The sequence below is a fragment of the Egretta garzetta genome, unplaced genomic scaffold (assembly GCF_000687185.1).
Source record: "Egretta garzetta isolate BGI_Z169 unplaced genomic scaffold, ASM68718v1 scaffold460, whole genome shotgun sequence".
NCBI lineage: Eukaryota > Metazoa > Chordata > Aves > Pelecaniformes > Ardeidae > Egretta > Egretta garzetta.
This window is the reverse complement of record NW_009258384.1, coordinates 6170-18623: the sequence shown is the minus strand read 5'-3', so window position 1 is coordinate 18623 and position 12454 is coordinate 6170. Positions and strand designations below refer to the sequence as shown.

Sequence of the window (12454 nt, the reverse complement as noted above, 5' to 3'; positions counted from 1 at the left end):
GCCTTCCTGACCCCATTCCTACACAACCGGACCGCGTCCCTGTACTCTTCCCAGGATGCCTGTCCCTGCTTCCACTGCCTGTGCAGTTCCCTCTTCCTCCTTAGTTTGACAAGCATCTCTTGTCTCAACCACACCGGTCTCTTCCCTTCTTTGCCCGACTGAGTGGTTTCTGCACTCACTCACAAATTCTGTCTCTTCCCCCTCTTGTTCTTATGGCTGCTCTGCTGCAGAACAGGCTTCCTCTTCTGAGTCTTCCTCCCACTCCCTCTTAGAAGCTTCTTCCTCCCTTACTAACCAAGTTGACTTCCTTTTCCATTGTTTAGGAGCAACTGTTATCGTCGAGGGTTGGGCCTCTGACTTAGCCACAGTGTCCATTTGTATGTCCTCAGATTCAGAGACTCTTTCACCCTGCTGAGGTAGGTGTAGACCAGGCCCCAGCACCACATGAGAAGTTGTGTCCCTTTGGCACGGACAAGGCATCCTTTCTTCAAGTGTTTTGTCACTTCAACAGAACGCCACACTTGTTTGGGTGTGAAGTCCCACACCATTGGATGTGAAAATTGCTCTAGGTATCTGCAGAAATTCTTCTGCGCAACTTGTGACCCATGAGCTGACTACCTCAGGGCACATCCCTGTGTGGCATTCACAAAGAGTCAGTTATCCTTAGGAAAAGTCAGAATCAGATTCTTGACTTATACCAATATGAGCATTATAGTTACCCAAGGATGTTCAAGAAACTGAAGAGCTGTTGTAACAAGGCAGAAAAAAATCTACCCCAGGAGGGAGGAAGGGGAGGTGCCATTCTTCATTTCCTCTTCAAATTGGCTCTTGGATGAGAAGAGGGGAAATTGTGAATTGCTTCCACACGATGGACTTGTTCCAAAGAACTGGGACAGAACCAATGCAGGGCCTAAATACCAGGCTAGGCTCAAGGACAGTGTTTTTATCATAACTCTCCCAGGCAAAACACAAAAAGTGCTAAACAGCACAGCAAACTGCAAAGCTGAACGGACCCATTAACAAGCCCCCAAATTTGATGTACAGTAAGAGAGGGAGCATGCCATGGAGCAGGTAAAGGAACAAATAAACCAGAGTAGAGAACACATACATCAATGTTATGACCAGCAACAGTTAAACAGGTATAACTACTGTAAGTTCCTGTCTAGTGCACTCCAGTCAAATCTATTGTGACGTCAAACCCCTCTGGCCCCATGCTGGGCACCAAAAAGGACTCTGGTGGGTTGGCCCAGGCTGACAGAAAAAACCCAAACCCCCAGTTGCGCAAAAGCAATCACTTACCACCAGCAGATGGATACTCAGCCAGTGTCAGAGCAACAGCTACTTTGGAGAAATTCCTCCCCACCCGTTTTATTGCTGAGCATGACACTACAGTAGTATATGGAATATCTCTTTCGCCAGAAGGGCCAGTTGTCCCACCTGTGTCCCCTCACAGGCTCTTGCCAGCCCTTAGCCTACTCACTGTGGGAGCAGAGTGAGAAACAGAGATGGCCGATGGCTTGATGGCTGCTGTGCAAGCACTGTTAAGCAACAGCTGAAACATTGCTGTGTTATCAACACTGGTTTGGTCACAAATATAAACCACAGCAGCATACGAGCTGCTACGAAGAAAATTAACTCCATTCCAACCAAACCCAGTACAGGTGCACAGCAAAAGGATAAGAAGCAACATTCACAAGCCCCATCAAGGAAAATTCCTATGGGATACTGTGGGCATCCACTTCCCCCTGACAAGGTCAAACACACATGCCGTGCTGACAGCTGAATCAGCAGGGACAAAAGAGTCTCAGTTCCTCAACTACCTGGCCTAGATTGATACAGGAATCCTGGCATCCCTGAAAGAAAGAGAATAATGCTCCAGGTTGCCAACAGAAGTCAGCAGAAGTCACCATGAAAATGCATATGCTGTTCATATGAGCAGCCTGCTAGAGCTTACGGTTTGAGCCACCCTAACCTAAACCTATAAAAACATATCAGTAACCACTCAGAGAACTTATACCACACATAGCTGGGCTATGCATATTACAGACTCCCCAATGAGAAGGGATGCCCTCTAGTATCATGACAGATGAAAGTAGAGAATACTTAGAGACTGGTGGGTAATTTGCTACAGCTGTAAGACTTAAGCATTAAGTTTACTCATGTTTACTAATTAGTTATGTAATAAATGCAGAATTATGTGGTAGTCTGTGTACATAACTGGAGGATCCAAAAGAACCATGACAGATATAAGGGCAGGAGGCGGAAAATCACAGTGAGCGTCATTAAGCAGCTGGAATGAGGCGGCCAGCCTGAATAGATTCAGGCTTTCCATGTGTGAACCAGTGACATCAGATACCTAAATGATTCAGGACAGGAAAACATTCTGATTTTGAGAAAGTACATATGACAATAGCTTTGGATATAGGCCCAACCTCATTTTGTTTTGTTATTCCCAGATTATGTCATTGGTCTTCTCATCTGCTTTTTGGGGGAGGGTGTGTTTTGGGGTTTTGTTTGTTTGTTTGTTTGTTTGTTTTTTAAACTTTACATCCCTTCCCTAGAGGCAGGTGAATCTGCATCAAGCAGAAATAATTTCCACTGGTGAACACTGGAAGGTGAACTTCAGGGGAACTTTTTGTCAATGTCATACAGTAAATTGTTGACTTCTGAGACACATCAAACACACAAGGCTTACCGGGAACTCAAGCGGTTAATAACTGAGGCCCTGTAATCTGACTGCATAGCCAAAATATCTGCAATAATGAAAACATACTATTAATGCCAAGATCAGGATTACCAGAGCTACATTGTTTATGAAGGAAAGTAAATACTTTATATTAATATAGGAAATTATCCTAATAAAACTCAACAGGAGATGTTATGGAAGGGAGATGGAGTATTTACTTACAAATTTTCTAAGCTGATCTTCTCAATTCCTATTAATTCTGTCACAGATTTCATAAATTTGCAGTCTTACACCCATATACGCAGAAGCACTAAGATATCTGAGGCCAAATGATCTGGCTAGGATCATTTGTGTGGGACACAGAGAACAAGGGACACCAGATATTGATTTCCTCATCACATCCGCTGGGGTTCTTTCCGATTGGTGACGATGAACTGTCTTCTGAAAGTATCTGTCATACTCTCAAAGAGTTGCTATGGATTTTTTTTTTTTGCTTCAGAATCTTGCATCTTTGGTCCCCATAAATCCTAGGCAAAGTTGCTGCTCATAAATTAGTTTTCCTTGTGTGCAGTAATGTTTTGACTAGTGTCTTTTTTCACTTGTTTAGCTAAAAGAAAAAGAAATTGTGCCTGTGATAAGCTGCAACCTTGCAGCCATTGTCCTGTGGTAAGGATACAGGACCTTCTGCTAACGAGTCATTTGTTCTGTGGTCTTATCTTAGAGTGCAGACCTTCTGGTTATGACATTAGCAACACATTCCTCAATTATATGGCTGAGAAGCGAATAGCAGTTTTGTTACTAGTGCTGGCTATTCTTCTAACTCCTGTTTTGGTGTTTTCACACACACATTTCCATTCATTTTTCATTCACAACAACCAAATCTCTAATAAAAACTATAAATAACTTTAAGCTTGAATGCAGTTCTCCCAAACTGTGATGTCCTTAAAGTGAAGGTAGTTATTTTTCTAAAAACTATTTTCTAGCTCAGTTAGAACACATCAACATGTTGTAAAAGCTTATAAAGTATACGGGCTCTTAGACTGGAACTTGGAGAAGACAATAATTGTAATAATAATAATCATAATCATCATCCCCCCTTTTGGATTTAACATATATTTACTCCAGCTTTCACTTCTGTGTTTAGATTTCCAGACCAAAAAGTCCAATTTACCTTCACTATGCAAGTACCACTGAAGTATGATACTCTGTTTTAAACTGTTATCCTCTGATAAATCTCAAAAATGTTTTGAAGGCCTGGTTCTTGTTTCTCATCTAATCAAGTATGGGCTTATTATCCTCTAACACTAACATTTCACAATTAAGTCTTTCATTCCCTTGGAAAGAAGTTAGAACGACTCACAAGAGACACCTTCTTCCCTGATCTAGCTGGGCTGCTTCTTTCACTCTTTTAATCTCTTCTCTAAATAGCTTTCCCTGTAGAAGAGTCCTACCTTCTGGGGATGGGGCAGGAATGACCCTCAAGATCTGCTCTATTTGATTCATTGTTGATGTTCCAGGAAAAAGAGGTTTCCCAAGTAGCAGCTCTCCCAGAATACAGCCAATGCTCCACATGTCTACACCTTTAGTGTAACTACAAATAAGAATAGAACAGAGTTAGGACTAAATCAAGCAAATATTTTTCTGTACTTTGTATTCATATCATCTACATTAGCTTATTTTGCTAGAAAAAACAAGCTTGATGACTCCTTCAATTCGAATGCTCACGGGTTTTAACTATAAAGTGAATGAGCTTTAGGAATCATGAAACTGGCAAGCATAAAACAGCAGGGAGATTCATCCTATTAAAAGTCTATTCGAGGAAACCATAAAAGGAAACATACTAAAGGTAAATGCCAGGACAAGGTAATACGTAGTTTTAATATGACCAACCGTGAAGATACATTAGTACTCTAGACATTAGGAAAAACACAGAAAGGGTTGTCAGGCTCTGGAATGGGCTGCCCAGGGAGGTGGTCGAGTCCCCATCCCTGGAGGTATTTAAAAGAAGGACAGATGAGGTGCTTAGGGGCATGGTTTAGTGGTGGGATGGCAGGGGTAGGTTAAAGGGTGGACTTGATGATCTTAAGGGTCTTTTCCAACCAAAGCGATTCTATGATACAAGTTGCTGTTTGGAAATAACTGGCTTTTCAGGGCATAGTGTATCTAGAAAGTAGTTACGATTACTTAAGGAAAGTAAATGCCAAACAGCAGGTAAATGACAGTTTGCAAAACATCCACATCTCAAATTTGGGATGCTAACCCAACCTATACTTATTTTCTTTTCTGATCAGTAAGATTTTGTATATTTAAGTCAAAAAAAGGACTAAGTCTGACTAACAGGCAGCTGATTTAACATTTAATTACAGAATATTTTCTGAAGGTCTAGCAAAAAACTAGGACTAAGGTACTCAAACAAATTTTGTAAAGATGCAGATTTAAGGGGAGAAAGAATAAGTCTAGTGGGAGAAAGGATGACAAACAGATGAGCTGATAATGTATGTAAATGAAAAATCTAAGAAACCAGGAAGGAAATGCACATGTAAGGATAGGTTTTTATGTTGCAGAACTGAAGTTTAAATGCACATTGAGAAAACAGACTGCTGACATGACATTGCATCTGGAGACATCTAAAATGAAAAGATTTAGAGTTTTAGACAGTAAATTTTTCCAGTGGTGAAGAAATTATAGGACCCCACCCCTTTGCTCATATTAAATGGTTACCTCTGAGAGGAAAGTAAGATCTCGGGGGCTCGGTACCAGCGTGTTGCCACATATTCTGTTAGAGCAGGGTTGCCTTGGTCCTCATTCATCTGACATAAAGAACGGGCCAGCCCAAAATCACAAAGTTTAACAAAGCAGTCTGTATCCAGCAAGATATTTGAAGGCTGAATTGAACAAAGGAAAATTAATAAGCTTTTTAGTCTCTGAATGGCAGAAGATTATTATCAAGGTTCTTTTACTGGTCTCGTTCTTGTCATACTTATCCATTTAGTGTGTAACAGAAAATTTGAGTGAAGAATAAAGATTATGACTGAAATATACCTTCTGATCTCTGTGAATAACATTTCCTGAGTGGATGAATTTAGTTGCCTTCAGGAGTTGGTAGAGAATGTAGCACTTGTGGATATCTTTCAGCAAATTCCCCTTCTTAATCACAGCATGTAAATCTGTCTCTGTAATATGTTACATCAGGAATATATTTACATCAGTAAAGGATTACCAAATTGTGGATATAAGTTCCTCAAAGCAAGGCCAGAATAGACCATTGTCCAAACTATAATCTTTCAGGTGCACCCTCAACAGAAGTTAACCCTGTAATTACTAATAGTACTGCAGTCTCTAAGTATTACCAGTTTGACTTGCAGCTCATGCAACAGTAACTGTTCTATTATTGCATACTTTTATTATAACAAAATTACACGGTCTCTTCCATATACAACTCTTCTGTCTCTACCAGCCTTCTAATTGGTTGCTCACTGCCGTCTTTCCTTCATCTCAACCAGCCATTCTCATATAATTATTACTCCCTTTAAAGTTTCACTCCTATTCCCATCTAATCACAACTGATATATATTTAAAAAACCTGTACTGCTCTTACTTATGTGTCTACTTACACAAATATTCATGTAAATCATAAAAACACTACAATGAAGGTAGGGAACAAAAGATAAATCATAACAGAAGCTGCATTTCAACATCTGATGCAATGCTAAGTCTCACCCATGGACTCAAAGATGAGGTAGATGTCCTTGTCATTCTGAGCTCTGATAACATCAAGCAGCTTGATGATATTTGGATGTTCTCCAAATGCCTGCAGAGGGAAGAGACTCAACTGTCAAAATCAAGTGTCTTGCTTGTGAATCATAAAAAAGGACAATAAGCTATTTCATTTTGTATTATTGTCTAGAACAAACATTAACATGCTATTTCCTTCATAATGCTTCTACTGAAATAAAATTTTTTAAAAAAGGATTTAAGCTTGCTCCAAAGTATGAAAGCAGCCATTTAATCTAAAAAAAAAAAAAAAAAAAAAAAAAAAATCTCTGTTGTCTGGGACATTCGTTCTAAAAATCCCTCTATACCATTCGTGAATAAAATCCAGCCAACTTTACGCAGCTCTTATTTTCTACTGAAGGCAAAGAATTATTGTGGCGGTGAGAACAGAACAAAGTTACCATCAACGTTCATAATTAAAAACCCCACCCAACCAGAAAGTGTCTATTTGGGGGTAGGCTGAAACACTCTACAGGATGCATTGATTGAACTGACTGCAATGGGAGATCAGACAATTAGCATACAAAGAGATACCTACATACAGATATTTTAAACTGGAGGTGAATTCTATCCTCACATTTGCAGACTGACAATACTGTCAAGATAATTTACTTCATCCTCAGTCTTAACAACTTTTACTTCCTATAGCTAACACTTCTGCACAGCTAGAGACACTGTGAACGCTTCACAATATGCCAACATTTTCATTAACTGCCCCAACTATAAAATTATAAATAGCTGCACCATAAAACCTATGCTTGTACCTAAAACACATAAATTAATTTTTCATATTTGAACCAGTAATACAGACTCTCTATTTATTTCCATCACAAATTCAGTTATAAACAGTATGAAGAATCATCATATTAAGCTATCTCCAGCACAGTCTTACAACAGCATCATCTTCCTAGACTCTGAGGCCAAGACAAAAATTGGTTATAATGTACAACATCCAGAAAAATCCACAAACCAACACACTCACCTGCAGCAACCTATGAAAATACACTTACAAAACAGTAATATACAGCCAGGCCATCAAATATCCTTGCATTAATTCTGAGGACAACATTCAGAATACGCATCCAAATAATCTAAAGAAAATTTTTACCAAAAGAGATATTTTTCTAGAGATGCAGATCAGTCTCGACAGTGTTACACGAGTAAAGTTTAAGAACTTAGTTCACACTGAAGGAAAACCCCATTGTCTCATACTGTCTTGCCCTGGAACTAATAAGGGAAAGTTATGAAAAACTTTCAATCTATACTAAATCTACACTAAGAAAAGAAAAAATCCTACCTTGAAAAAAAATCTTGTCAGAGCCAGTCCTACTTATCTTTGCCTACAGAACAATGTTCTCACTAATTACCAAAGATGACATTCTAGAATGTGGCCCAAAATGCACCAAATAGACCTACAACTATACTGAACAATAAACATAAAACCTGCAAACAGCATAATGACCAGCATACTATGTATCACCCAGAAAAGAATCATCAAAATGCTCAGATTCTACATCAACACTTCTCAATTACAATAAACTTCATCCAGTCCATCAAATGCCCTTATGATAAACATACAGATTAAACTAAGTAATCATTATGCACAGGAAGGAATTTGCATAGACAAGCAAATTAAGACAAATATCCAGTTACCAATGAAAGACTATTTCTTACGCCTTTCCCTTTCTGATCTCTCAGTTCTGAACCTCAAGGAAGAGCTGTAAAATACCTTAAAAAAACAGGAGGGGGAAACTAAAATTCTTCAGTCTACTGAGCACCAAAAGTCATGAAGGTAAGGGCTTAATGGCACATTTACCTCCCTCCCCCCAAATGACTCATTCTTTCCTTCAGAAGAAATATCCTTCTTTTTCTTCTCCTAACTCCTCCTCCACCCATCTACTCCAGAAGTGCTATACATTCAGAATGATCTAACTTACAGGTAATTAACTTGTAAGGAATTGTCGCAATATGCTTTTAGCTTTTAAGTTTGTGGCATCTATTTCAGGCTTAAAGAATAATTAAAAAGTTAAAACCCCTCATCTCTCTCCTACTTAAACTTGACAGTCTTAGGCGATACCTCTTCCTATGAGCCTGCCTTGCTTGTGTCCTTAGACAATCATAGTTATAATATTATCACTATTCAAAAACATTGATGTTTCTACATGGTAAGTCTGTGGAGGAATGGACAGATAATTTTAATGCTGCTGAGATAATTTTAATGCTGCTGCCACTGATAAGGTAATTAGGCATAGTGTGTGGTCAATTATATCAAAACAAGAGCAGCCTCAAGTAATTCCATACAGAACTTGCCTTTTAGTTTTGCTTTGATTATTTTAAGCCGTCAAGTTGCTTTCCACATGATGAAGGAAAAAAATTTTGGCATGCAAATCTCTTCCACACCCCAGCCCACCTCTGAATCATGACATTTAAATTTTAAGAGGAACACTTTCTGTCCACAAAGAAGTAAAAAGTGACAGAAAGCGCAAGTGAATATGGTGATCCTAGAGTAGACATACTGCTAAAAAAGGTGAAAGAACAGGGCATGTCTCAAAGGAAAAATAAGACCAACTCTCCATTTCATTCAGGTGTTTTTGCCCAGCCATGGAAAGACTGTTTGCCAAGATGGCACAGAAAAGAAATTAATAGAGTTGTCAACACTGATCATTGCATTTTGAAAAAGAATGGGAAGAAAATATGTGAACAACATCAGAGATAATTAAAAATAAGAGGGGGAAATGGACATTACCTGCAGGAACATAATCTCTCGAAATGTTCTCTAGAAATAAACAAAAAAAAGTTTATTATCAGCTCAACAGAATGACAGAACAGAGTATGGACTTCCAATGAGAGGGTTAAATCCATTCTGATCTCTAAAGCAGAGGAAACACTTATATGGTAAACAGGCTAGGAAACAACCCAATTGCTCACTAGAGAGTCACAAGTGTGCTCTCTGTACTTAGACACTATGGTGTAACAACCTAAGGGAGAATCAAACTGTCCATGCCTATGAAGACACTTTTTCCTCAGGGACATCAAACAGTATTTTGTAGATGCCATGACATACAAAGCTTGACATTTATTGCTCCTTTTAATCCTAATACAGGTGTAGACTGTATTATTACATGCATAATTATCAAATAACTAACACCTTTCAGAGACATAAATCCTGAAAATATCTATGAACTCCCACCACATCTTTCAGGACATATTAGAACAATGATTTCTCACCTGAGCATCTGTTCTGTTCCTGAAAGCATCAAAAATCTTTTTAACAGCAACTATTTCTCCTGTCCTGCGATCAATTGCTTTCCATACAATGCCATAAGCCTAGGGAGAAAAAAGGACAGATGAACTGTATACCATGACATCTTAAGCATGGTTCAGACCCTCAATATGGAAGTAGAATGTACTCAACAGAGGGATTGAAAGAAAAGGTAATCACCAGCTACCTAGAAGAAAGAGAGATTAGGCCAATGAGCAATACTTGGTTGAGTCAAGGACTAAGAACATCTATACTGCATACGACCAAAGTTCCACACGGTCAAGCATCCTGGCTCCCAAAGCAGCCAATAGCAGATGTACATGCTCATGAAGTTCAGCAAGGTCGAGTGCAAGGTCCTACACCTGGGTCGGGGCAATCCCCAGTATCAATACAGGCTGGGGGAGGAATGGACTGAGAGGAGGCCTTGTGGAGAAGGACTTGGGGGTACTGATGGATGAAAAATTGGATGAGAGCCAGCAATGTGCGCTTGCAGCCCAGAAAGCCAAGTGTATCCTGGGCTTCAACAAAAGCAGCATGGCCAGCAGGTTGAGGGAGGTGATTCTCCCTCTCTACTCTGCTCTCATGAGACCCCACCTGCAGTACTGCGTCCAGCTCTGGTCCCCAGTACAAGAAAGACATAGATCTGTCAGAGTGGGTCCAGGGTTCCGAGGGCTGGAACACTTCTCCTACAAAGAAAGGCTGAGAGAGTTGGGGTTGTTCAGTCTGGAGAAGAGAAGGCTCCAGAGAGACCTTATTGCAGCCTTTCAATACTTAAAAGGGCTTATAAGAAAGATGGAGAGAGACTTTTTACCAAGGCTTGTAGTGACAGTATCATAGAATCATAGGATCACTTAGGTTGGAAAAGACCTTTAAGATCATGGAGTCCAACTGTTAACCTAACACTGCCAAGTCCATCACTAAACCATGTCCCTAAGTGCCACGTCGACATGTCTTTTAAATACCCCCAGGGATGGGGACTCAACCACTTCCCTGGGCAGACTGATCCAATGTTCAACAACCCTTTCGGTGAAGAAATTTTTCCTAATATCCAATCCAAACCTCCCTGGCACAACTTCAGGCTGTTTCCTTTCATCCTATCACTTGTTACTTGGGAAAAAAGAAAAGAGAGATCCCAATTGCCAACAGTGTAGTATTATAGCGCTTATCTGAGATACTTATACTCCAACTGTTTGTACTTTCTGATGCATGGCAAAGAACCTGAACCCATACTCCAGGACCACACATATTCTTGGGAAGTCTGCCTCAGTGTTGCTATCTGAGTATTTAAGCATGAAAATCACTCAATATCACCTATTGCAGCTAGTTTACTTTGTATAAGTATTTAAACATTAACTGGGCATTTCTGAGTGAGAAATGACCCCATTGTGCAGAGGTAATACATCTCCTAGAGTGTGGAAAGTTAAGGTTCCAAATCTATGACCTAAAAATAAGAAAACTGGATAGGTACTGGGAGACTGTGTAATCGCCATCTGCAAGTATCACACAGTCATCCAAGATAGGAAAACTCAGGTAGACGTCCCTGTTCCTTTAGTAGACAACACAGCTTTTAATAAAACAAGATTTAAAAAAAAAAAAAAAAAGCAGCAAACTGTTTAAATTCCCTCACTGTACAGGAACAGCTTATCTCCCTTGCTGCTGCACTTCTCTGCTCTAGGTTTTGGGCAGTCCTCACCTGTTTCAGGGACTCCAACAGCCTTTTAAGTGCTCAGGTAAGTATATCAGCTGTGTACATACACAATACATACAGAATGTTCCGCATACAAGAAGCAGAAAACACAGGTATTTAGGAGACTGGAAGCAGTTGAGTTAAGAGCTCTTCTAGTAGTTTTGATAACATCAGTGATGCCTAGGTGATGGACCTGACGCCACTGAACTCCTTTAAAGGCCTGAAGGTCTGTAATTATGTTTGTGAAACAGACTCCAAATAGAATTCTCAAACAATTTGATATTTCAGATGAAATAGTGTCATTCTGCTTGAAGAACCTAGCACATTAAAAGATGTAATATATCACATCCAGTCAAAGGGAGAAAGCTGATAACTAGTAACAAGATGGCAGCAAACCTCAAGTCAGAGGCAAACTTAGAATGACATATAGTCAATGAAATATAGATCAGTGTGAATTCAAAATGAGAAAAACAAAACATTGTCTTAGAAGATAATGAAGAAAATGAGCCTCTCTCAACTGCTCCCTTGTAATTGCACAATTAAATACTTAACTACTAGTATCAGCACAACTAAACAATGGCAAAGAGCTGCCAGAATAGAAAAGCAGGTAATCAGGAAAGGTTTAGAGACTGCATGAGGAGAAAGGTCTTAAGACATTAACATTGGCTCACACATAAAAATATGTATTTTTATGGGGAAAAAAAATAATTGATGCAGCACAATACTTGAAGTAATGGGGTTACAGTAAATGTGAAAGTATTTGGCAGGCACAAACAGAATATACTTTGAGACTCCAATTCATTTTACCATAAGCCAGGTGTACATACAAGGCCGGTGCCTTGTGCGGCAGATCTCCAGTAACTTACAGGAAAAAAAAACCTCATGGGGAATTTCATTTTCAGTTTCACATGCTACAACATAACACCTTCCTCTGAAATTTAGTTGTGAAACAATATAAGAAGTCACAGAAAGTTAACAGGCTACGATTTATGGCGGTTTTCTCTGTTAGGCATAACAAACAATTTCGAAGCCCCGGTTTTCTTCA

The 12454-nt window shown here is 39.4% G+C and overlaps 1 protein-coding gene across 1 annotated transcript in view; it reads right to left on the bottom strand.

Moving 5' to 3' along the window:
- The window catches only part of MAPK15 (mitogen-activated protein kinase 15), a 24506-nt gene extending 14497 nt beyond the window's left edge, over nt 1–10009 (bottom strand). Inside the window, exons 1-8 of the mRNA XM_035897676.1 lie at nt 9977–10009; nt 9689–9787; nt 9207–9236; nt 6407–6497; nt 5729–5859; nt 5408–5571; nt 4138–4277; nt 2696–2753 (exon numbers count right to left, since the gene is read on the bottom strand). Coding sequence (XP_035753569.1) covers nt 2696–2753; nt 4138–4277; nt 5408–5571; nt 5729–5859; nt 6407–6497; nt 9207–9236; nt 9689–9787; nt 9977–10009 — 746 coding nt within the window. The remainder of the gene's footprint in view (nt 1–2695; nt 2754–4137; nt 4278–5407; nt 5572–5728; nt 5860–6406; nt 6498–9206; nt 9237–9688; nt 9788–9976) is intronic.
- Between the last annotated feature and the right edge of the window lie 2445 nt (nt 10010–12454).